Below are 26,940 nucleotides of genomic sequence, written 5' to 3' on the forward strand. Positions count from 1 at the left end.
AACTGGCACAGAGAGTCAGGGATAGTGTATGCCAGAAGATTGCCAAACAAGCTGAAAAGTAAGGTGTTAAAAGCAGTAGTGGAACCCATATTACTGTATGTGCTACAGAAACCTTGGCAGCAAAGGCAGAGCAGTTGAGGAGGCCAGAGATGATGGAGGTGAAGCACTTGAGACAGGTGGTAGGATGCACACTGTGGGACAGATGAAGAAATGTGAGCATAAGAGCAGAAGCCAGAGTAGCTCCAATTACAGAGAAAGTCAAAGATAACAGAGTATGGTGGTTTAGGCACATTTGCAGAAAAGCAGAAGACAATCTGATGAAGAAGGTCTGGGACAGACAGGAATAAGGCGTAAGAAAATGAGGTCATCCAGCAAAACGTTGTATGGGTTGTGTGAGAGAAGACCTGCAGCAGTCAGACATGAGTATCAAAGAAGGTAGGAGAGTAGCATTGAATCAAGAGAGGTGGCAACAGTTGACACTACACCCCGATCCCAAATAGAAAAATGGGAAACATGATGATGATGGTGGTGATGATGGTACTTTTTCTTTGGGCTAATATATCTGGTTCTCTTGCATCTATTTTTAATTGTTGCCAGTGGGAGTTCTTGTGTGATCTAAACTTCATCTTTCTTGATAATGAACTGAAACAAAAAGAAAAATCTAGCAAAGGTAGACTTTGCACTGTGTGATACCTTTGGAACCATGGGATATATGCAAATTACCCCTTAAGGATATCGGGTGTTTCAGCTAAATGGCAATGCTGAATGTCCAAGACTTTTCTTTTACTTTTTAAGTTTATTCATGGACAATTTCAGGCCAATAAAGCCAAACCCCTCCAGCTGTGGACATGCATGTTTTTGCCTTCTTATGACATTATTAGCACAGCATAAGAGGAATGCTTGACTTGTGGAAACAAAGGATAGTCATATCCAATGTTTTGTGATTTATGTGTCTAATCCTTCTCAGCTTCTTCTATATTGTAGTGTTTGGAAAATTCCCACTGCAACACTCTTGCTACATTATTTTGCCTTTCACTTTACAGACCCTCAACCATAAGTGTATCACACCAATCAATGAGATGGGTAATTGTTTCCATTCCGTTTTATAGAACCTGCAGTTTTCTTCTTCTCCCACGTTTTCTATAGACTTTTTTAAACCAACATGTACATAGTCCATGATCTTGTGCTCTCATTATTAGCCTTTCATCTTTTGATTTCAGTTCACCTATCTTTAACCATTCAGGTGTCAGATCTTAGTCAATATGAGAGAAGAATGTATAGAAGTTGATAGTACTGTAAGTGAGCAATGCAGATAAAGTTATAAACAATATTGAGGATTACGACTGGTTCTGTGATCTTAACCAACTTATTATGTGCTCAAGACATGGCTGCCAAGAAATTCACCTTTTGAGCAAAGCTCAAGAGATGAATCTTGGCATTCATGTTGAGAACATTTAATAAAGTGTTATGAATAGTGACCTGATCATTATTTTTTGTAGTACATTGATTTTTTTTTTTGCTCCATATAATATCAATTAAAGAAACAAAAGTGTAGGAGCACAAAGTGTTCTACAGCTTTCAAAGCCTTTGAATGACAGTAAATCACTTAATCAAACAGACATCAGGCAGAAATGAAGTGCCCTTCTGTAGAGCTAACTGCTTTAAAAGCTATTAAGCACTCCATTCTGCCAGACCTTTGTTGCAGAGTGAAATTGTAACAACTTTTTTAAGCTTTTTTACCTTCTACCATTGTTCTTTGATGGTGGACACTTCACTGGTGGACACTGTTCACTGTTTTCCATGTGAGATCAAAGCTAAACAGTGCTTAGGTTTCCCTGTCAAATGTACCCCAAAGCACTGTTAAAATCAGTTCTTGTGCTAGGGACATACCTTACAAGTTTATCTTTTTCTTGATTTTGGAGCATAACCACAGTGCTCCATGAACTACCTAACATTAAGAGCAGAATAAATATATGTATAGGATATGGTGAGGTGATGGAGCTGGACAAGCATGTACAGAATGAGGTTGTTATACTTACTTTACAATATGAGTAGAGTTGTTGTCTAATGTAGAAGGTTTATTTTTTGTACTTCATAGTCTTTAAAATTAAATTATCTTTAAAAAAATGGAATGTTGTTGGACAATAGTAAGTAATGTCAAAATGAGCAGTCTGACAAGGCTGACTGTGCTAGAATATTTGAAACATATTTTTTATTCAAACTATTATGTAAACAAAATAAGCAACATGCCTTTTCGTGTTTCTGTTTCAGGAATTTATGTGCTTCAGTGGAAAGCAGAGTGCCAGTACAACAATGATGGACAGGACATAGTGCTGATGCTGAAGCATTACTACAATGCTGAGTTTTTCATAGAGTATGACAGCCGGAAGGGTAAATTCTCTGCAAAGACTGACTTTGGCAAGATTGATGCAGAGTACTGGAACAATAATACACAGTATATAGATCAGCTCCATGCACAAGTCGATACTGTTTGCAGACACAACTATGAAGGCTTAAAGGAGCCACTGGTGGATCTAAAAAGTAAGGATCCTAGCTTTCTGTTTCTCTCTCTCTTTTTTCTTTTTTTTTTTTTTGCCATCAACCTCTCACATGTAAACTTTTCATGATCCATTTTGTTTGCAGCCATAACAGGGGGAAGATTGTCTCAGAGAATTGGCTGCTTTTATTTAACCTAAATAAAAAAATGTGCCTGCTGTACCTAAAAGCTTACTTTATGCGTTCTCATCTACTATACTGTTTTTCAATTATTCCTATTTTACGTGAAGCAAAGATCATTTGTTGAATCTGCTAATATAAAGTCACTCACCGCATTTTACATCTTTAAGTCTGTTAAGATGTAAAATGTAATGTTTCCTTCTTCAAAGAGAACACAGAATATGAAGTAATAAACAGGCCAAAGGTTCTAAATTCATCTTTTACCACAACACTGATGACTTGTTTGTATCTGCAGTTTGTTTATAATATTGCATAGTAGACAAGATATCCCGAAACAACTTAACAGAAATGCTTCCAGTGATACAAAACATGGCTTATTTAAAGTACATTTAGTCTACACACATTAACGGAGTGAGAAGCATGCAGGAGCATACTTTTCAACATCATATCACAAAAAATCTGGACAAAGCCAAAATTTTGGGGGCAAAGGTCAGAAAATAGGGACAAACTTGAAATATTGCTTGTATAAGCATAGAAGGTCAATAGAATAAAAGGTGTTGTGGTACTGCGCGTTTTCTGAACTACACGAAGAAGTCTTAAATGGCTATAATTCAGTCCTGACTGATTTGCAAGAAATGAAGAACAGACTAAAATTGTGAGGCAAAAATCTGGACAGTCAGTGAAAATCTGAACAGTTGAAAGCAATGTGCAAGACAAAAAGTGCATTTCAGAATGAAATCATGTTAACAGAAAATTTCTTAAAATTCCTGTTTCATATAATGCAGATGATTGTTGTTAAAGAAAATAGTTTCCATATATCAAGAATATACTTCTGTGTCTCTTGGTTAAAAAATACATTTTTTATGTGCTAACATAAAAAATATTTATTTTTAAGTTGAAATAAAAAACAATTAAATGTACTATTCAAAATGCTGAATATAACATGGGATCACATATTTATGTCAGAATATAAAATATATTAATTAATGAGAATCAACCAACAGTACAGCATGTTAGGCCAAGAGTTCAGCCACCATCATATTAATAATTTTGCTATTTTTTAAGAAATAAACCAGGCATATGTAGCATGTAATAATTTAGACTATAGTATGTAACAGTTTATTACAAATAAAACACACCAAGATTCATATGGAGTAGTACTTAGAAAGTGACTTATATGACAAATAATATATTTTGTGCTGTAAAAGCCTTTATAGGTGAAGCTTGGGTTCTAGGCAGAAAACAAAGAAAATTGTGACTAATACTCAAATTATGGTCACAAAAATTTGATTTTGGTGGTATGCATAATGAGATGCAGTCTGGGGTATCTCATCTTCTTACTTTGATATGCAGCAACATTGGATTTACTGTATATATAAGTAACAAGGTTGGGGATGAGGGCAAGTCTTACCGCACATTCTTTTTTGAAAGTCTTATAGCCAAGATTCAGTTTTCACTGATGTAATTTCTGTCAGTATTTTATGATCATACTTTTAGATTTTATTAACAAGTTGCATCCATTACTGGCATGAAGCCAAAAGGTTTATTCCATAGATGCTCACAAACAATATACAGAACATGTGCTACTGGTCCCAGGATCCTCACAAACTAGTACATGAAAGCACCCACAGGCTGAAACACACATGCACACATGCATACGTGTGCACACACACACACACACACACACACACACACACACACACACACACACACATACACACACACACACACACACACACACAGCAGAGTCATAATTATGATAGATTAAAGAGGTTTAAAGGGAAACTGGCAATTGGCAGTTACTGATGGGGTCTGAGTGCAGTACTGTCATTCACATAAGTAGTCGCGGGTGATATACATATCACTAGCTCAAGCTCTTCACAAGTGCATCTTATTATAATATTGTTAGCCTAAAATTTTCATAGCTTGATTTCCTTTTCTTATGTGCTGGCCCACCTTGTGAAAAGATGGGTCTAGTTATTGTTTTGTCACTTTCCTTTTTTTAGAAAAGTATTTCATTTTATTTTTACATGTACTGGCTTCTCTAACTAGAGCCCTGCAAGTGCTGTGTCTGAAATGTTTTAGGCTGGATCTTTTTTAAAACATATTTATTAAACTTGACATTTTTAAAAAGGTATATAGGTACATATGTAGTATTAGAAAATAAAGCACACCATAATACAAATCCCTTTATTTTCTTTCTGTATCCATATGCTTTTATCAATTTGAATTCATTCCAGCATTACAGAAAATAATCTGTTCCTGCCTTCATTTAAATTTCACTTCTCTTCCTGAACATTGCTCCCACAAATTCATTCATTTCTATGTCATTTGCTCCTTCCCTTTTCTATAGGTCCCACCTCCAATGTTTTTATCTCCCTTACAATATTCAATATTTCAGTTAGAGCTGGTTAACATTTTGATTTATATTTATGTTTTTCTATTAATTGCTTTGTTGGAAGCAATTAGCATTAAACATGATGCTGATCTGCCTTTCCCCATTAAGACATCTGTATATCTCATATACTTTATTGCAAGAATATATTTGCTAGATATGGTTACTGAGCTGATTAAAGAATTACCATAAGCTGCTGTCTGAACCATTTGGTTTGCTGGTTCTGTTCAGTAACATTGTTACAGCCAGTATACTTTCTCACATTAACTACACTCACACACACACACACACACACACACACACACACACACACACACACACACACACACACACACACACACACACACACACACACACACACACACACACACACACACACACACACACACACACACACACACACACACACACACACACACACACACACACACACACACATATATATATATATATATATATATATATATATATATATATATATATATGTATATAGATACATATATATATATATATATATATATATACACACACACATATATATATATATGTATATATATATATATATATATATATATATATATATATATATGTATATAGATATATATATATATATATATACACACACACACACATATATATATATATATATATATATAGCTATATATATATATAGGTTCATAGGTTCATAGGTTCATACTAGGCTATCTGCCCGAGGGCATTTGCAAGCCTAGCCCATCGTTTTGTGGCTTACGCCACCCCTTAAGTATGGGGAACTATACCCGTTATTTTGCTGTGCCTCTGTCGAGCAGTGACACTGAGGTAATCCCTGGGGTATATCTGCGATCTCCCATCCATTGGTCAAGATTTCTCTTGAACAAGGCCAGCGAGGTGCTCTGCCTCACATGTACCGGGATTTTGTTCCACAGCATAGGGAGTCTTTGGGTGATGAATCTATCCCTCCAGCACGCCCTATTAATAGCCGTGTCGAGGTTTAAGTCTCCCGCCTTGTGGCTCTGATGGATCTAGATTTTTTGAGGTGAAGCATATTCATCAAATCTGGGTTTGACATGGCCTTGTATGTTAGGCAAAGGTCACCTCTGAGCAAGCAGTAAGTGACTGAATAGAGCTGGAGTTCTTTCAGTCGGGCAGCATAGGACAGATTTTTGAGACCCTTTATCCTTTTGGTGAGGAACTTTTGTGGCCTCTCCAGCTGCTGCAAGTGTCGGGTCAGATACATTCCGAATGGGGCATTGTACTCAATCATTGGTCTGATGAGTGATGAGTAAAGGGAGACTATGACCTCCCTTGATCTAGATGAGAATCCCTTCATGATAAGGTGGGCAATGTAGAAGGTCTTCCTAACTACTTTAGCTACATGGGTGTCGAATGACAGACTACTATCAACCTGGGTCCCCAGGTCCCTGATAACTTCTTCTGTGCTCAGTGGATTGCCACCTATTTGGTAGCTAGGGGTAACCTTGTTTTTCCCGAAGGGTATGACTATGCATTTTTTGGCATTTAACTTTAGGCCGTGGCTCTGGCACCAGTTATCTGTTTCTGTGAGACCCTTCTGAAGGATATCTGTGTCAGATGTGTTTTCTACTATGGCGCCCAGTTTGCAGTCATCTGCAAACTTTGTCAGCCATAACCCTTCTGTGTTAGATTTGTACTTCGGAAAAGTAGATGCCAAACAAGAGTGGGCCCAGGACTGAGCCCTGTGGGACACCACTTGTGACAGGCTTTGAGTCTGACATGGCGCCAGCAACTCTGACTCTGTGGGTTCTGTCACTCAGCCAGTTTGCAACCCATCTTGTGATGTATGGGTTAACATTTAAGCTGATGAGTTTTTCAATGATACCCGAGTGGGGTATTGTATCGAAGGCCTTAGCCAGATTGAGGTAGGCTGTATGGACTGCCTTTCCCTCATCAATGGCTTTGGTGACTGTTTCGAAGAAGTCAACCAAGTTTAAAAGGCATGATCTTCCTTTGACAAAGCCAAACTGGGTTGGATCCAAAGTCTGCAAATTCCCAATGTCTTTATTTATGAGGTCCATTATGATCCTCTCCATGGCTTTGCAGATAAGGCTTGTCAAGCTAATGGGCGGTAATTTCCAGGGTCGGTGCAGGCACTGCCTTTGTGAAGTGGGACCACAGTTGCAGTGCGCCACTCCCTGGGTACGTATCCAGAGGTAAGACTTTGATTAAACAGCTGTCCTAGCTGTGGGTTTAATTCCTCATTGAGTTCGTGGAGCACACAGCCGGGGACACCATCAGGTCCCATGGATGCTGTGTTTTTTTGCTTTGGAGAGAGCAGTTCTCACTTGGGCGCTGGAGATATTTGGGGGGCTGCAATCGTTTGGTATAGATATCTCTCCTTTTGGGGGGGGGGGGAGAAGTTTGCACTGAACCTGTCAGCCAGTATGTTGGCAATGTCTGTAGGATCAGTAATCTTCACATCATTTTGAACTAGTTCTGAGCATATCTGGGAGTTTCCTCCCAGGATTCTAACATAGCTAAAGAAGGCCTTATGATTGTCTTTTGAGTCTTTAGCTATTTTTCTCTCGAAATTTGCTTTGGATGATTTTATGAGGGCTCTTAGTTTTTTACTTATAGTGATCAAGGGTGTCTTACCTTTTAAGGATTTTGCTCTATCTTGTAGTAGCTTCCTCCTTTTGGAGGAATATATGTATATATATATATATATATATATATATATATATATATATATATACAGATATATATATATATATATATATATATATATATATATATATATATATATATATATAGACAGAGAAAGAAATGCACAAACACATATATGTATGTAAGTACAATACCATATATATTGTTTTAAAAATGTGTGATGGTGCAGTCCCTTGCACATACTTATTGGTCGTCTACCCTTAGTGGCCTATACAATGTGCAACACACTCAAACCTTCTGTCTGTTGTCGCAAACTATTTTACAGGGCTGTGATATGGTCATAATGTGAAGTAATATTTCATTATCATGCTCTAACATGCCTTTTAAATCATCAGACCTTCATAACAGAGGGTATAGACTAAAGTGAGGCAAACTAGCTTTGGCCTTCAAGACATATCATGTTGATCAGCTTATTGCTATGATGAACGTAAAAGTATTTCATCTCCATTTTATCACTGTGAATTCTGAGTGACAAGCACGCAGGAGTATACCTCTCAACCTCATATCACAATATATATATATATATATATATATATATATATATATATATATATATAGCTGACTCCATTGCTGCTGGCACAAGACAGCGACCTGTTAAGCTGGGAGCCTCCATTCAAGACAGGTGAGCCTCCATTCTCCTGAAGACAGGTGAGTCTGCAGTACAGCTCAGGTCTGCTATCATAGTCAGGCTTCTCCAGTGATGAGTTTACTATTCAGTCCTGGGTTTTTTAGATTGCAAACAGAGCTTATCCAGGTACATCACAGAGATGCACCTGCAGAACAATGTACCTTTTACTAGACCAATATAAAATTCAGAAACAGTTTGGTTTTAGAACTAATTTGAATTTCACATCTGTCACATTAGAACAGCAAATTGAACAATTCAAAATGCAGAATCAGTTTGGTTTCAGAACAGATTTAAATTTCACATTTGTCACATTAAGAACAGTAAAAGTTCATAAATTCTGGAAGTATAACTCAGAATGCTGTCTCATGCATATATTTCCCCTTTCCTCTGCAATACACTCGAGCTGCAGCTGCTGTTTTGAAACCACATCTGACTGACAGTGCAGTCCAGTACTTTGCTGCATAGATCAGCAATGCTGGATTTAATGCAGATGTTATTAGAGCAGTGTTTAAATATGTGGAGTGGTGGTGCAGCGGTCAGCATTGTCATCTCACAGCACAATGCTCTCTGGTTCGATTCTTGTCTGTGGTCCTCCCATATTCCAACGACATGTGTCTTGAGTGTTTCTCCCTGGGCTTTCACTGACAATGGGCTCTGTCCCAATCAGGCTTTCCTGTTAAACAAATGTTAAATAACTACTTGAGTCCTTTTGAAATCTCACAGGATCGCTGTGTTGTGAGAGAAAAAAAAATAAATGCAAAAAATGCACTTAAATGTAAATGCATGACTGCTTTGTGATTTTTATCCTTTCCATCTAATTTTAAATTCAAATGGAATCTTTACCAATATATTGTTATAGTGCTGTCCTACTAGACTCTGATGATTGGTAAATGATATTTTACACAATGTATCTACTCTGAATTGAGTTAACAGCACAATGGATGGATTTTCTGATACTGGCAATTTTCAGCAACCCAGTGCAGGAAAATCTTGAAAGATGGAATAAAAGCCCATACGGAACAACATGACTGATCCTAAGAGGATATGACTGCCACTTCCATTGCTATTGGGTTTCAGGCAGTTATATTTCTATTGCTTCTGCTTTTATGTGTTTCTGTGCCACATTTCTCAAGCAGAAGAAAACTCACAGTGGTATCTCTGTTGGTAGTGCCCCATGCTGCTAGATAAGGCACTATATTTTCTGCTTAAACATCTGCAAAGCAGTGAGAATAAGATTCCTATACCAATCCATTCTGCTCATACGTATGTGTTAGGTAAGTTCACAGACAATGGGCAACAGAAGAAAACACTGTAAACAGAAAAATAGACAAGAACAAATAATAATAATAATAATAATAAAAAAACCCTTCCTTGAATAGAAAGAAAGGCAGCCTCTAAAGTATGGGGGGTAAAGTGATGAATCAAATCAGAGTTTGGGCCACCATTAAAATATATCTTAAAGATTCTACAACTTTCAAACATATAGAGCATTTTTTTTCTTATCAGATGGTTATTGTTCTTCTTAACTTCATGTACATAGACATTTTGTGTGTTCACTTCATAACAGGAAACAGGAACTAAAGTAAACTCAGAATGGTCCATGCAGAGTGGGATGGAAGGGTGCACAGATAAAAGAAATGTACAGCTTACATCTGGAAATGTATTAGAATTTCCATATTTAAACCATTGCAACATTAGGGGCAAAAATAAAAAAAAGCAAAAAAGTTCCTACCTTTGTTTGCCTTTTTTTGGTGCTTGCATTTGTTATAATTTGAATGAAAATAAAAGATGATTGACAAAACATGGGGTGTAGAAGTCTCTATACCACTAAAGTATGGAAAAGAAGTAGACCTGAAATATTTACTAATGTGCTAGCAGTGGGAGAATTGATGGGAAAGATTATTTAGGTTACAAATTTGAAGAAGAGTGAGATACTGTACACAACTAGTCCTGCCAGTTTTCATTTTCAGTGCTATTTATTAATGAGTCACTTGTCATTTGCAGTAACCTGACAGGATGCATTTATTAATCAATCAAAATGTGGTGGTGATGTTAGATGCTCTAAATTGTCACAAAACACACTCCAAACTGAACAAAAAAGAAGGATGCTAAACACCACTACCATGTAGTCAAGAAGAAAATGATCTATATTAGCTTATCGAAAGTGGATAAGAGCAAACACTGTTTGATCGACCCCTAAATGTCGAACAACCAAAAGAGTGAAGACCCAGAACAGCGATTTTTTTCCCAGGGGAAAAAAAAATCACTGGGCCATTTTCAGGAGTTTGCCATTTCCTCCACTGTGGTGCATTGTCGGAGTTGGTATATTTAAGTAGGAAAAAAATTGCTGTTCCATGACTTTGCTATTTTCATTGTTCAATCTTTAGGGGTTGATCAAAGAGCATTTGCTCTTATCAGCTTTTGATAAGTTGATATAGACCCAGGAGAAAACACTAAAACAACACTATCCAGAGATGACATTTTTTCATCTTAAACAAGACATCATTAAAATTGGCAGAAAAAAAATGCACATCACCAACATTTAGGCCTTGAGTTGTCCAATCATAATACAAGAATTTTGATACGTTTGTACTCACCTAAAATAACACATCACACTCTCGTACATTAAAAATATAACTATACATAAATATAAATATTTTTTCTTCTCTGCTTAAAATTCCTTTGCTTGAATAAAAATGATATATAATATGCATCCACTGCCTTTAAGGGTAACATATTTTCAATAGACAGTGAGCTGGATTCATGAAATGGCTACACGTCATGCTGCTAGCACGACAGTGAGTTATTTTGTATTCATTAAACAGTCCTACACATTGTGCAGAGATGTAAAATAAAGGGATATAGCACAGTATGATAACTAAAGCAGAACTAGCCAAATTGCATCCTAATTAACTCATCCAAGATGGCGGAGCTATTCAGGAAGCTGTAAAGCAATTGTGTACACCTAGTGTAGCCTTTTGCCTTGAACTCCAAAACCTATTGGAATATAGGCACCATTACAATGAGAAAAAATTGAATTAGTTCTCAAGTCTTAGTCAGTCTCTTCCTGAGATGGACCCTGTTTTTCATAGGTGTCCAAATGGAGAGATGATAAGTCAGCAAGAAAAGGAGAGTAGTATTGCTGGAATTGAATTCATCCTCAAGTCTTGGTGAATACCTTCATGAGGTGGACCCTGTTTTTCACAAAATCTCACCAAGATGACATTGATATATAGACTGCATTTATATAGTGTATGTCATGGACAGAAGTAGGTTAAAAAATAAAAAAAGATAGCTGGGTGCAAAAAACCCAGGATAAAAAGTGCCCAGTCTTGGTAGCTGCACTGGTGTCAGGACTGGAAAAAATGGCAGTGTAGAATCCTTGAGATATGAGAACATTCCTAAAAATGGAACTAGGCCAGGCCCAGGGGGAGGATGGCACTCCTATTGTAGAAGGAAGTAATAGTCTACAAAAATCCCAAAAACTGATAGGCCAAAAAAGAGCCATAAAGACAACAGAGTGGACTATTGAGGATAATATATAAATGATGTATTGTTACTATTATGTAAGAAGCAAAGACTTTCCAGATAGAAGATATACAAAAAGATTAAGAAAGAAATTTGAGGGGATAAAAATGCTTCCACAAGAAAAACTGTCAGAAACTTCAAATAAAAATTTGTGTTTATTAATACAATGGATTTGTGGAAAACATTATATAGACCAAGAAACCTTGGGCCATTTTGGAAAAAAACGCGACTGAGGAAGTGTGAAAATATAAAGAACAAAATCTAGAGACTTTTGAAAGGTATAAAAAACAAATATGGATATGTGAAAGAAAGAGTGATCTAATATGGTTCAATATTTATGCAAAGGAGAAAGACAAATTAATTAACACAAAAAGGCAGTCCTAAAGATATTCAAAGAGAAATTCAGACAAAGGCATCTAGCTATGGAAAATTTCACAATAAAAAATAAGATCAGAAAGAGGGAATTTAGAACAGAAGATTAATAAAGTAGAAGTTAAAAAATAGAAGTTGAAGTTATGGAATACTTGTGAAGTGAAGGATTTAGTGTAGAAAGTCTAACAGCATGATGGAACAATGAGTCCCCAAAGTAAGGAGAAACAGGAGGACCAGGAGACATTTGAAGAATAAATATGGACGTAGGAAAGAAAAGGAGATTTAATATAGTGTAATAACTATGCAAAGGAGAAAGCAAAACTAATTAATACAAAAAGACCAGCACCAAAGATATTTGAAGAGAAATGCAGGTAGAGACATCCAGACATGAAAAATTTTACAATACAAAAAAAAATAAGAAAATAAAGAAGAAAAGTAGAAAAAAATGATTAGTAATGGAGAAGTTAAAGAAATAGAAACTGAGGTTATGGATTACCTGAGAAGTGAAGGATTTAGTGTAGAAAAACTAACTCGGATAACATCACATTAAGGTGGAGCACTAGATCCCCAAATTAAGGACTAAAATAAACTCAGTGGAGTGGGAAACATCTGATCTGTTGCTATATGAAGATACTTTGGAGTCTCCACAGGAAACCAGTACAAACATTCAGGTGGAGTTGCATAGCAAAGGAAACAATAGGAAACTGTGGCAACTCTGACGGAGCCAATGTTGTGGAGTGATAGCCAAGTGAGTTCCCATATGAAAGAGCAATGGATGACACAGGATGAAACTGAAGAGAATGTGGCACAGGAAGATGCTCTGGAACTTTGTATAGAATGCCCCCAGGAAGTGGAGAACAAATAATGTGCCCTCAGTCTAGAAGAAAATGATCTAAGACAAGAGATTAGGTTCATAGGTTCATAGGTAAGTACTAGGCTATCTGCCCAAGGGCATTTATAAGCCTAGCCAAAATGTGGTGTATTTCGCCACCCCCTTAGATTAGTTCCCTGTGCCCCTGTCCAGCAGAGCCATTAGTTCCCTGTGCCACTGTCCAGAAGAGCCAATGCAGTGATCCCGGGGTTTCTCTTGAAGAGTGTTAGTGAGGTGCTCTGCCTGATGTATATTGGAATCCTGTTTCAAAGCATGGGGAGTCTCTGGGATAGGAATCTATCCCTCCAGCATGTCCTATTTATCATTGTGGTGAGGTTTATATCTCTAGAGCATGTGGCTCTCCAGGATTTTTTTTTTTTAGGTGGAACATGTCCATCAATTCTGGGTTAGACATGGCCATGTATGTCAGGCAGAGATCACCTCTGAGTAAGCGGTATGCAACCGAGTACAGCTGGAGTTTCTTGAGTCGGGCTGCATAGGGCATCTGTTTGAGGCCAGTAATCCTCTTGGTGAGGTACTTTTGTGGCCTTTCCAGCTGTTGCATGTGTCTTGTAAGGTACATCCCAAATGGGGCATTGTATTCTATGATGGGTCTAATGAGTGATGAGTAGAGAGGCACAATAACCTCTTTTGTTTTAGATGCGAACCCTTTTGTGATTAGGTGGGCCACATAGAAGGATTTGCTAACCACCTTGGCAATATGATTAACAAAGGAGAAATTACTATCTACTTGGGTCCCCAGATCCCTTATTACATTTTCTGTATTTAGGGGACTACCACCTATGTGGTAGTTCGCGGGTACTTTGTTTTTTCCAAGGGGGATGACTATGCACTTTTTGGCATTTAGCTTGAGGCCATGATTTTGACACCAGGTATCTGTCTCAGTGAAACCCATCTGGAGGGTGTCTGTATCAGCCGGAGAATCAATTATGGACCCTAGTTTGCAGTCATCTGCGAACTTGGTCAACCATAGACCTCCTATGTTTGCCTGTACCTCTGAGAAGTATATACCAAACAGGAGGGGTCCTAGGACTGAGCCCTGGGGGCCGCCACTTATAACCGGTTTAGAGTCAGATGTAGAGCCTGCAACTCTCACCATGTGGGTTCTATCCATGAGCCAGTTGGCAACCCATTTCGTGACGTAGGGGTTTATGTTCAAACTGGTGAGCTTGTCTATAATACTAGAATGGGGAATGGTGTCAAAAGCCTTTGCGAGGTCTAGGTAGGCTGTGTGGACCTCCTTTCCCTCATCTAATGCCTTGGTAACCATCTCAAAGAAGTCCACCAGGTTTAGGAGGCATGATTTGCCCTTAACAATGCCAAACTTGGTAGGGTCCAAGGTTTGGAAGTTCCCAATGTCTCTGTTAATGAGTTCCATGATGATGCGTTCCATATCCTTGCAGACCAGGCTAGTCAGGCTTATAGGGTGAAAGCTCCCGGGGTCCGTTGTGGCTCCACCTATGTGGAGCAGGATAACTGTTGCTGTGCACCACTCTGTGGGTACGTAGCCTGTAGAGAGGCTGAGTTTGAACTGTGTGTTTAGGTGAGGGGTTAGTTCATTTTGGAGCTCTTGTAAGACACAGCCTGGGATACTGTCCGGTCCCATTGAAGCTGTGTTTTTGGCTTTCGATAGGGCTGTTTTAACCTGTGTGTCAGTGATTGATGGGGCCCTACATTCTTCTGGTATGGTTATGGGCCCTTTAGGGGGTGAGAGGGGGGTGAAGTTTGCACTAAACCTGTCTGCTAGAATGTTTGCAATATCAGTTGGTTCAGTGTATTTTGTGCCATTCTGCACTAACTCAGAGCAGATCTGAGAGTTTCCACTTAGGTTCTTGACATAGCTAAAGAACGCTTTGTGGTTATCTTTGGAGTCATTGGCAATTTTTCTTTCGAAACTAGCCTTGGATGATTTAATGAGGGATCATAGTTTCTTGCTGATACTGATCCTGGATGTCTTTCCTTCTTGGGATTTTACTCTTTTCTGTACTAGTTTCCTCCTTCTGTTGTATAGCTTGTTTATGGCAGGGGTCCACCAGACTGGTTTCCTTTTCTTGGAGGAGTGAGTCTTGGTTTTACTTGGGATAGCATGATCCATGCATTCCTGAAGATGCTCATAGAGTGCCTTTGTAAATGTTTCAGCAGCTTGGACAGCATTGTCCTTTAGCATGGTGGCTGTGAACCTTTCCACCTCATTCTTAAGTAACGTGAAGTTTGCTTTTGAAAAGTTTTTCATGGTGGTTTCCTTGATTGGGGGTGGGAGCAGAATGTGGATATCCAGTGTGATTAGTCTATGGTCTGATCTAACCAGCGAGGGGTTGACCTCCGGTGTGGAACACCGGTCGCCCATGTTGGTGATGACCAGGTCCAATATGTTGTTCCCTCTGGTGGGGGTGTTGACCAGTGGATCTAGGGCGTTCGAGTTTATAAATTCTAGTAAGCATTGGGCAAGGGAGTTAATACTTGAGTAGTTCTCTCAGTTTATGTTTGGGTAATTGAAATTACCCAGTATTAAGGTGTTTGATAGGACCTTCATATTTCCCAGTCTCTCCAGAAATGCGGAATGGGGGTCCTGGGCCATGGTGGGTGATCTGTAGCAAGCTACAATTTGGATTGCAGTTTTGCCCATTGTTAGTTGCACATGGATGATCTCTGATGCATTGTGCTGTGCCACCAACCTGGAGGTGTGGGTATCCTTGATGAATATGGATACACCCCTGCCTTTTGTGTTTCAGTCCTGGTTCTGTGGCCAAAAGGTATGGTATGAGTTATAGCCTAGTAGTGGTGGGGTGCTCTCAGGAGCCTTAAACCAGGTTTCTGTTACTGCACAGATGTCGATGTTCTCCATACTAAGGAGTGACTCGAGTGCATGCATTTTGAGGTATAGACTTCTGGCTTTGAGTAGCATTAACCTCGGTTTTTGGTTACTTGTGCTATTTATGGTGGTGGGTTTGTTTTTTGAGCCTTGCCTAAAAAAGTACTAATGCAAGAGCATTGGCCAGTATTCAAAAGCCTAAGGGTGACAGGTGCAAGCCATCTCTTGTGAAGCAACATGGCTTGTCAAGCATGTCATCCCAGGCGGACAGATACTGGATCCCCTTTGAATGAGACCAGAAACTTAGCCAATTGTTGAAATTGATCATTTTTTCTTTATGCTGTGGCATCATTCTTGGTGAGGGCAGGATGCTACTCAGGGTCAGGGTCATACCGGCCTGGGCTACATGATCAGAGAGCTCTTCCATGTTTCTTTTCATGTAGTCTAGGGAGGTATGTCTCAGGTCATTCACACCAACATGGACAGTGACAGAGTTGTATTTGTACTTGTTCTGGAATGACCTAAGTGCTTGTGTTATGTGGCGGATCCTGGCACCTGACAGGCAGCTAACTGTAACCTTCTCCTTGTCCAGCCTAGTTAGTGGGACATCAGTGTGCCTGACTATAGAGTTGCCTATTACTAGTGTGTTGGGTATGTTATTTTGCGTTAAGGGCTGTGATTGCGTGGCACACTGATTATGTGAAGTATGTGTTTCATGGTTGGTGATGGGGTGTGGAGGTTGCTTGGATGTCTGCTTTGGAGGTCTCTGTTGCTTTTGCAGATTTTTATTTAGAGCCTCTGAGTATGTTTTCATGTATTCATGTGTGTTATTTGCCAGTGTTGGTTTATTAGGTCTATGTGAGACTGGTGGTGTGTTGCAAATATTACCCTTCTCCTCTTGACTGTCAGTTCTAGTCTTGGGTTGAGAGAGCTTTGCCTCCAGTTTGGCTGTATAATTGCATCTCTTGCATATATTAGTGTTTGGTGGTAGGAGGAGAGGGTTGTCTGTGTACATGAGGCAGTTGTAACATTGCCTCAAAATGCTCAGATTCACCAGCTGGACAGGAGAGTACACCAGAAACTGCCCTTTGGACATGCCTGAATAGGTAGAGTAAGCTGTTTTTCTGACTGGCTGGTGAGGATGAATAGAGAGCCTTGTCCTTCTGGACAGTATGTGGGGGTCTAGTGCTAGGGTTAATTAGTGCTTGCTATGAGTTTTAAGTGAGTGCTTGATTGTGAAATGAATGGTTTGAGTGCTAAAGTTGAAGGTTTGTCTAGTTCCAAGGGAAAAATTGAAGAGTAGACTGTGGAGCCGAGAATAGTTTAACTCTAGCTAAATGGTGCTGCCCGGTGCACAAAATCGCACAAATGCGGTTTTTATAGCAGGGAAGTGAAAGAGATAGAAGTTAGCCCAAAATGGCTGATAGACTACTAATTTCTGGTCTGAAACCACTCCTCCAGGGACAGATAGGCTGTTCAAAGTTCCCCTCTCTCACAGGTGAACAAAGAAACTTCCTTCTATCCAAGTAAGGTATGGCAAACACAGAAACTTGTAACACAGCCCTGGATTCAGCAATAACCTGAAAACTGGACTATACTAGTTCAGAAAGGCATGAAAAAGTATATATATATATATATATATATATATATATATATATATATATATATATATATATATATATATATATATATATATATATATGGATCTACCTGACTACATCGAAACTTCATAACAGCGACAACGACTTAGAAGATCGACAAGTCAGAAGACCGACGGAGGAAAACACAGACGCTGAGAACACGGAGATGGGGAAAGGATGTGTAAGCATGCGGTAGTGACGCCGTTAGAGCAGTAAGTTAAATGTGCGATGTTGACGGTCTGTAGGGATAGGGGTGGGATAAGTGAGTTAGGGTTAGGGTGCGGGTTAGGTAAGGGTGCGAGTAAGGTAAGTGTGCGATGTTGACGGTCTGTAGGGATAGGGGTGGGATAAGTGAGTTAGGGTTAGGGAGCGGGTTAGGTAAGGGTGCAGTAGTGATATTTTTTGGGTTAGGGCGGGTTAAGTGAGTTAGGGCTGGTTTGGTGAGTGTGCGATAGTGACGGACCTTAGGGTTAGGGTTTCGGTTAGGGTTGTAGATAGTTGTGTATGTAAGGGTTAGTGTTGGTTTGTTAGGATTTTGGTGTGCTTGTGTTGTGTGTGGGGGTTTTGGACAGGGGATTTGTTTTGTTTGTTGTTATGATGTGTCGAGTGTATGAGGTGTCGTGTTTGTGAACTGTCGATTATGTGGTGTCGGTGAAGTCGTTGTCGGTGTTATGCAGTGTCGATGTTGTCAGGTAGTTCCATATATATTTATATATATATATATATATATATATATATATATATAGGTTCATAGGTTCATAGGTTCATACTAGGCTATCTGACCTAGGGCATTTATAAGCCTAGCCAGAGTTGTGTGGCTTTCACCACCCCTTAGGTTGAAGAATACTATACCCATTAGTTTGCCGTGCCTCTGTCCAGCAGTGATACAGAGATGATCCCCGGGGTAAACCTACGATCTTCCATCCACTGGTCAAGATTCCTCTTGAACAGAGCCAGCGAGGTTCTCTGTCTCACATGGACTGGGATTCTGTTCCACAGCATAGGGAGTCTCTGGGTGATGAATCTGTCCCTCCAGCATGTTCTATTTATATCCGTGTTGAGGTTTAAGTCTCTTGCTCTTGTGGCTCTGGTGGATTTGGATTTTTTGAGGTGGAGCATGTCCATTAATTCCGGGTTGGACATGGCCTTGTATGTCAAGCACAGGTCACCTCTGAGCAGACGGTATGCGACTGAATAGAGCTGGAGTTTCTTCAGTCGGGCAGCATATGGCATATTTTTGAGCCCCTTTATCCTTTTGGTGAGGAACTTTTGGGGTCTTTCCAATTGCTGCAGGTGTCAGGTAAGATACATTCCGAATGGGGCATTGTACTCAATCATTGGTCTGATAAGTGAAGAGTACAGGGGAACAATGACCTCCCTTGATCTGGATGTGAATCCCTTCATAATCAGGTGGGCAATGTAGAAGGTCCTCCTAACCACTTTGGCAATGTGAGTGTCAAAAGAAAGGTTACTGTCAACTTGGGTCCCCAGGTCCCTGATAACCTCTTCTGTGCTTAATGGATTGCCACCTATGTGGTAACTTAGGGTTACCTTGTTTTTACCAAAGGGTATGACTATACATTTTTTGACGTTTAGCTTAAGGCAATGGCTCTGGCACCAGTTATCCATTTCTATGAGACCTCTCTGAAGGATATCTGTGTCTGATGGATTTTCAACTATGGCGCCCAGTTTGCAGTCATCTGCAAACTTTGTCAGCCAAAATCCTCCTATGTTTGCCTGCACTTCTGAAAAGTAGATGCCGAACAAGAGGGGGCCAGGACTGAGCCCTGTGGGACACCGCTTGTGACCGGCTTGAGTCTGACATGGCACCAGCAACTCTAACCCTGTGGGTTCTGTCCTTGAGCCAGTTTGCAACCCATCTTGTGACATATGGGTTTACATTTAAGCTGGTGAGCTTTTCTATGATACCCGAGTGGGGTATTGTGTCGAAAGCTTTTGCAAGGTCAAGGTAGGCTGTGTGAACTGCCTTACCCTCATCAATGGCCTTGGTGACTGTTTCAAAAAAGTCAACCAAGTTCAAGAGGCATGATCTGCCCTTGACAAAGCCCAATTGGGTAGGATCCAATGTCTGTAGGTCCCCTATGTCTTTATTTATGAGTTCCATTATGATCCTCTCCATAGCTTTGCAGACCAGGCTTGTTAAGCTTATGGGGCGGTAATTACCAGGGTCTGTATAAGCACCGCCTTTGTGGAGTGGGACCACAGTTGCCGTACGCCACTCTTTGGGTACGTATCCTGTGGTAAGGCTAAGATTAAACAGCACCCTTATGTGTGGGTTTAGTTCCTCATTGAGTTTGTGTAGCACACAGCCGGGGACACCATCCGGTCCCATTGATGTTGTGTTTTTAGCTTTAGAGAGAGCAGCTCTCACCTGGGCATTTGAGATGATTGGGAGGCTACACTCTGCTGGGATAGATATTTCTCCTTTTTGGGGGGGGGGGGAATTTTCACTGAACCTGTCTGCCAGTATGTTTGCAATGTCTGTGGGTTCAGTGATTTTCGTATCATTTTGGACTAATTCTGAGCATATCTGGGAGTTTCCACCCAGATTTCTAACATAGCTAAAGAAGGCCTTATGATTGTCTTTTGAGTCCTTGGCGATTTTTCTCTCAAAGTTGGTCTTGGATGATTTTATGAGTGATCGTAGTTTTTTACTAGTATTGATCAGAGATGTCTTCCCTTTTAGGGATTTTGCTCTATCTTGTAGTAGCTTTCTCCTCTTGTTGTAAAGTTTGTTTATGGCTGGGGTCCACCAGATCGGGCTTGCCTTTGGTGGAAAGGGTCTTGATTTTATTTGGGATTGCTTGATCCATGCAATCCTGGAGGTGCTCAGAGAAAGCATTTGTAAGGGATTCAGCAGCGTGGGTTGTGGTTTCCAATGGCTCAGGGGCCTTGAAGGATACCACACCAGTCTTAAGAAGTGTGAAGTTGGCTTTTGAGAAGTTCTTCACTGTGGTCTTTTTGTTGGGGTGGGGGGGATGTAGATCTCCAGTGAGATTAGTTTATGGTCTGATCTCACCAATGAGGGATATACTTCCGGTGTGGAGCATTTTGTCACCATGTTTGTGATGATCAGGTCTAGTATATTTTCACCTCTTGTGGGAATGGTGACAAGTTGTTCCATAGCATTTGAGTTTATGAACTCCAGGAACCTTTGGGCTAGGGTATTGGGGCTTGAGTAATGTTCCCAGTCTATGTTTGGGTAGTTGAAGTCACCCAATATGATGGTGTTTGGAGAGACATTTATACTCTCCAGTGTCTTCAGGAAGGCTGTGTGGGATTCCTGAGTTTGAGAGGGTGGCCTGTAACATGCTACAAACTGTAGAGCAGTTTTGCCTATGGTTAATTGCACCTGAATGGTCTCTGATGCTTCGTGAGTTGCCACCAGCCTGGAGGTGTGGGTATCCTTGATGAATATGGATACACCCTCCTTTTGTGGTACGGTCCGGTTTTGGGGCGAACGCATGATATGAGGTAAAACCTGATAGTGCGGGTGCTCTCGGGAGCCTTGAACCAGGTTTCAGTCACAGCACAGACATCAATGTTCTCCATACTGAGGAGGGCTTCGAGGGCGTGCATCTTGAGATTTAGACTTCTGGCATTGAGCAGCATTACCCTTAGTTTTTCCATTATTGTTTTCTAGGGCGTGGTTTAGAATTTGAGCCTTGTCTAAAAAGGCACTATGGGGTGGCAAGAGCCTTTGCCAATATCCGAAACCCAGGGTGACAGGTGCAAGCCGTCCCTTGTGAAGCAGTGGCTTGTCAAGCATGTCATTCCAGGCAGACAGACATTGATCCCCTTAGAATGACACCAGAAATTAATCCAATTATTAAAACTGATCATTTTGTCTCTGTATTGTGGCATCATTCTTGGTGAAGGTAGGATACTGCTCAGGGTCAGGGTCATACCAGCCTGGGCTACATAATCTGAGAGCTCCTTTATGTCTCTTTTCATGTAGTCCAGGGAGGAGTGCGTCTCAGGTCATTCACACCGGCATGGACAATGACTGAGTCATACTTGTACTTGCTGTGGAGTGACCTGAGTGCTTGTGTTATGTGGCGTATTCTAGTGCCCGACAGGCAGCTTACTGTGACCCTCTCCTTGTTCAGTCTGGTGAGTGGGACGTCAGTGTGTCTGACTATGGAGTCACCTATGACAAGTGTGTCTGGCATTGTGTTTGGCCTTAAGAGCTGTGACTGATTTGCACACTGACTTTGTGATCTATGTGTTGCTTGTGTTATGTCATGAGGTGGCAGTTGTTTGGGTGTCTGCTTTGGAGGCCTCTGCTGTTTTGGTAGACTTTTGATCAGTGCCTCCAAGTATGTCTTTGTGTGTTTATGTGTTTGATTTGTAGTTGTGATAGTTCTATGTGAGACTGGGTTTATGGTGTGTGTGGTTACCTTCTCCTCCTGTCTGGTTTTGCTAGTCCTGAGTTGAGAGAGCTCAGCCTCCAGTTTGGCTATATAGTTGCATCTCTCGCATGTATTTGTGTTTTGTGGGAGGAGGAGAGGGTTGTCTGTGTATATGAGGCAATTGTAACATTGCCTCAATATTCCCAGATTCACCAGCTGAGCAGGAGAGGACGCTAGCAACTGACCCTTTGACATGCTAGAAGAAATGAAAAAGTTTGCTGTGTAACTGAGTCAGAAAGGAACTATAGGGAAGTGGGTACTCAAGGGGGTTTTAAGCTAGTGAAGTACTTTGTATAATATAGAAGTGCTTTACCTGCTAAAAAATGCTTTAGGAACAAGTGCTGAGCTTTACAGATAGAGAATAGACTGTTTATATTACAAGTAGAGCAGTTCTAAGGGAAAAACTGAAGAGCAGACTTTACGGAACCAGAAATAGTTTAACCTTGTTTAACCGGCGCTGCCCGATGGTGCTCTAGTGGCAACTCCGCGCTAAATGCAGAAACGGCAATAAGTCAGTAGTACAGGCTAGCACACTTTAGTGGGCAGCCAAACAATTAAATTAAACAGCAAACAAACACTTTTCGACTTGAATTAGACTAATTTCGACTAAAATGTACTTTTAAGTGCAGATAATAAAAAATGCAGTAAATAACTATGAAAACAGTTAAAGCTTGCTCTAGGTAAGCAGTAGAAGGTAAAACAAATATAAAAAAAAACGCAGGATACTTAATCAGGAAAGCAGTTGCTTTTTTCAGTTCTCTGTAGCCAGGAAGACTCAACAGGAGCACGTGGAGCTGTGTCTGAGCATTATGGCTTCAAAAAAATGCCAGAGGCAGATTTTAACCAGGGAACTTCAAAAGAGCTAGAAATGGTCCAAAATGACCAATTACTACAGCTTCTTGTGCTGAGGTCACTTCCCTCAAGGACAGGTAGGCTATTCAAGGCTCCCCACTCCCACTGGTGAGCTAAGAAACTTCCTTCTATCCAAGTAAGGCAATGGACAACACAGGAACTACAACACAGCCCAGGATACAGCAAGGCCTGTAAACTGGTCTAACTAGTTTAGGAGAGGCAGGAAAATAAGGAATATTTTTGTTTTTTGTTTTAAATAGAAACACACAGAAATGCAGAAAAGGCAATAAGTCAGTAGTACAGGCTAGCACACTTTAGTGGGCAGCCAAACAATTAAATTAAACAGCAAACAAACACTTTTCGACTTGAATTAGACTAATTTCCACTAAAATGTACTTTTAAGTGCAGATAATAAAAAATGCAGTAAATAACTATGAAAACAGTTAAAGCTTGCTCTAGGTAAGCAGTAGAAGGTAAAACAAATATAAAAAACAGCAGGATACTTAATCAGGAAAGCAGTCACTTGATTTCAGTTCTCTGTAGCCAGGAAGACTCAACAGGACCACGTGGAGCTGTGTCTGAGCAATATGGCTTCAAAAAATGCCAGAGGCAGATTTTAACCAGGGAACTTCAAAGAGCTAGAAATGGTCCAAAATGACCAATTACTACAGCTTCTTGTGCTGAGGTCACTTCCCTCAAGGACAGGTAGGTTATTCAAGGCTCCCCACTCCCACTGGTGAGCTAAGAAACTTCCTTCTATCCAAGTAAGGCAATGGACAACACAGGAACTACAACACAGCCCAGGATACAGCAAGGCCTGTAAACTGGTCTAACTAGTTTAGGAGAGGCAGGAAAACAAGGAATATGCTTTTGTTTTTGTTTTAAATAGAAACACACAGAAATGCAGAAAAGGCAATAAGTCAGTAGTACAGGCTAGCACACTTTAGTGGGCAGCCTAACAATTAAATTAAACAGCAAACAAACACTTTTTGACTTGAATTAGACTAATTTCGACTAAAATGTACTTTTAAGTGCAGATAATAAAAAAATGCAGTAAATAACTATGAAAACAGTTAAAGCTTGCTTTAGGTAAACAGTAGAAGGTAAAACAAATATAAAAAACAGCAGGATACTTAATCAGGAAAGCAGTCGCTTTTTTTCAGTTCTCTGCAGCCAGGAAGACTCAACAGGACCACATGGAGCTGTGTCTGAGCAATATGGCTTCAAAAAAATGCCAGAGGCAGATTTTAACCAGGGAACTTCAAAAGAGCTAGAAATGGTCCAAAATGACCAATTACTACAGCTTCTTGTGCTGAGGTCACTTCCTCAAGGACAGGTAGGCTATTCAAGGCTCCCCACTCCCACTGGTGAGCTAAGAAACTTCCTTCTATCCAAGTAAGGCAATGGACAACACAGGAACTACAACACAGCCCAGGATACAGCAAGGCCTGTAAACTGGTCTAACTAGTTTAGGAGAGGCAGGAAAACAAGGAATATTTTTTGTTTTTTTTGTTTTTAAATAGAAACACACAGAAATGCAGAAAAGGCAATAAGTCAGTAGTACAGGCTAGCACACTTTAGCGGGCAGCCAAACAATTAAATTAAACAGCAAACAAACACTTTTCGACTTGAATTAGACTAATTTCGACTAAAATGTACTTTTAAGTGCAGATAATAAAAAATGCAGTAAATAACTATGAAAACAGTTAAAGCTTGCTCTAGGTAAGCAGTAGAATGTAAAACAAATATAAAAAACAGCAGGACACTTAATCAGGAAAGCAGTCGCTTTTTTTCAATTCTCAGTAGCCAGGAAGACTCAACAGGACCACGTGGAGCTGTGTCTGAGCAATATGGCTTCAAAAAAATGCCAGAGGCAGATTTTAACCAGGGAACTTCAAAAGAGCTAGAAATGGTCCAAAATGACCAGTTACTACAGCTTCTTGTGCTGAGGTCACTTCCCTCAAGGACAGGTAGGCTATTCAATGCTCCCCACTCCCACTGGTGAGCTAAGAAACTTTCTTCTATGCAAGTAAGGCAATGGACAACACAGGAATTACAACACAGCCCAGGATACAGCAAGGCCTGTAAACTGGTCCAACTAGTTTAGGAGAGGCAGGAAAACAAGGAATATTTTTTTGTTTTTTTTGTTTTTAAATAGAAACACACACACACACATATATATATATATATATATATATATATATATATATTTTTTTTTTGTTTTGTTTTGTTTTTTTTTTCAGAAAATAGAGCAGGTACAATCACAATTAGCCCGAAATGGCCAATAAACTACTAACTTCTGGGCTGAAACCACTCCTCCAGGGACAGATAGGCTGCTGAAAGCTCCCGTCTCTCACAGGTGAACAGAGAGACTTCCTTCTATCCAAGTAAGGTATGGGCAACACAGAAACGTGTAACTCAGCCCTGGATTCAGCATAACCTGAAAACTGGACTATACTAGTTCAGAAAGGCGGGTAACGAGTATATACATATATATTTTTTCCAGAAAATAGAGTAGATACAATCAAAACAACACTTTAAATGCATAGAAAAGGCTATCGCACTTTAGTGTTTAGCCTACAACAGTTAAACAGATTATTTAAACACAAAAATGACTTAATTCAAGTGCAGGCAGCAAATAAGTACAATATGTAGCAATAACAAACTTTTTAAATTACAGATTCGCTAAAAAACTGGTGTTTTAGGCAGAATTAGTTAAGACAGCAAGAAAAGCAGAAAAGTGATAATTAATCACTCCAAAGTCACTCTTTTGTCTCTCTGCTGCTGTAGACTCTGCAGAACACCTGGAAGGTACTTGCTGAGTGGAATACAAGTGCAAAAACTGCACAAATGTGGTTTTTATAGCAGGGAAGTGAAAGAGATAGAAATTAGACCAAAATGGCCAATAAACTACTAACTTCTGGGCTGAAACCACTCCTCCAGGGACAGATAGGCTGCTCAAAGCTCCCCTCTCTCACAGGTGAACAGAGAAACTTCCTTCTATCCAGGTAAGGTATGGGCAACACAGAAACTTGTAACTCAGCCTTGGATTCAGCAATAACCTGAAAACTGGACTATACTAGTTCAGAAAGGCGGGTAACAAGTATTTTTTTCAGAAAATAGAGCAGATACAATCAAAATTAGCCCAAAATGGCCAATAAACTAATAACTTCTGGGCTGAAACCACTCCTCCAGGGACAGATAGCCTGCTCAAAGCTCCCCTCTCTCACAGGTGAACAGAGAAACTTCCTTCTATCCAAGTAATGTATGGGCAACACAGAAACTTGTAACAGCCCTGGATATGGCAATAACCTGAAAACTGGACTGTACTAGTTCAGAAAGGTGGGAAACAAGTATATATATATATATATTTTTTCAGAAAATAGAGCAGATACAATCAAAACAACACTTTACCCAATTAACTAGTTAAAAAGCTTAAAACTGAGCCCTGTCCCAGCAGTCTTCAATCAGACAAGTTCTAACTGCAGAGTCCTGCCACTAGGGTACAAAGAAACCTTCTCCAAAAAAGACGGCCTTGATCAGTGCACAAGTTATTCAAACAAAGCTAGATCCAGCCAGCCTGAATCTAGTCTATGCTACAGCAAACAAGGCATACCGATTTCAGAAAGAAACAGTTCAAGTAAGCATGCGCAATAAGCCTTTAACCATAAATTCCCAGCTCAGAAGGGCAGAATCTAGCCTCTCCTCCCACAAGAGTGCAGACCACAAACCTTCTTAATGTAAAATAACTGGCCTGAAGCCCAAGTGCTTAACCCAGAACTAATACACTTTTAGAATAACAGACACTGAACCTTCAATCAGCAGTTCCCAACTTAGGAGGATGTAAGCTACCTGTCCTGCCACCACAGTGCAGGCCACAAACCTTCTTAATGTAGAACAACTGGTTTGAAGCCCAAGTGCTTAAACCAAGGACCTTAGAATAACAGTTACAATTTAATCAGGCTACTAACAAGCAGTAATAAAGGCAGCAGAATAAATTCAATTGAGT

At 39.9% G+C, this 26,940-nt stretch overlaps 1 protein-coding gene across 1 annotated transcript in view; it reads left to right on the plus strand.

Moving 5' to 3' along the window:
• Positions 1-26,940, plus strand: part of LOC122811473 (H-2 class II histocompatibility antigen, E-S beta chain-like) — a 354,402-nt gene that overhangs the window by 213,816 nt on the left and 113,646 nt on the right. Inside the window, exon 2 of the mRNA XM_044083337.1 lies at positions 2,272-2,541. Within this exon, the coding sequence (XP_043939272.1) occupies positions 2,272-2,541 (270 nt within the window). The remainder of the gene's footprint in view (positions 1-2,271; positions 2,542-26,940) is intronic.

This window comes from Protopterus annectens, chromosome 9.part0 (assembly GCF_019279795.1).
Source record: "Protopterus annectens isolate FY-2018-M chromosome 9.part0, PAN1.0, whole genome shotgun sequence".
Classification (NCBI taxonomy): domain Eukaryota; kingdom Metazoa; phylum Chordata; order Ceratodontiformes; family Protopteridae; genus Protopterus; species Protopterus annectens.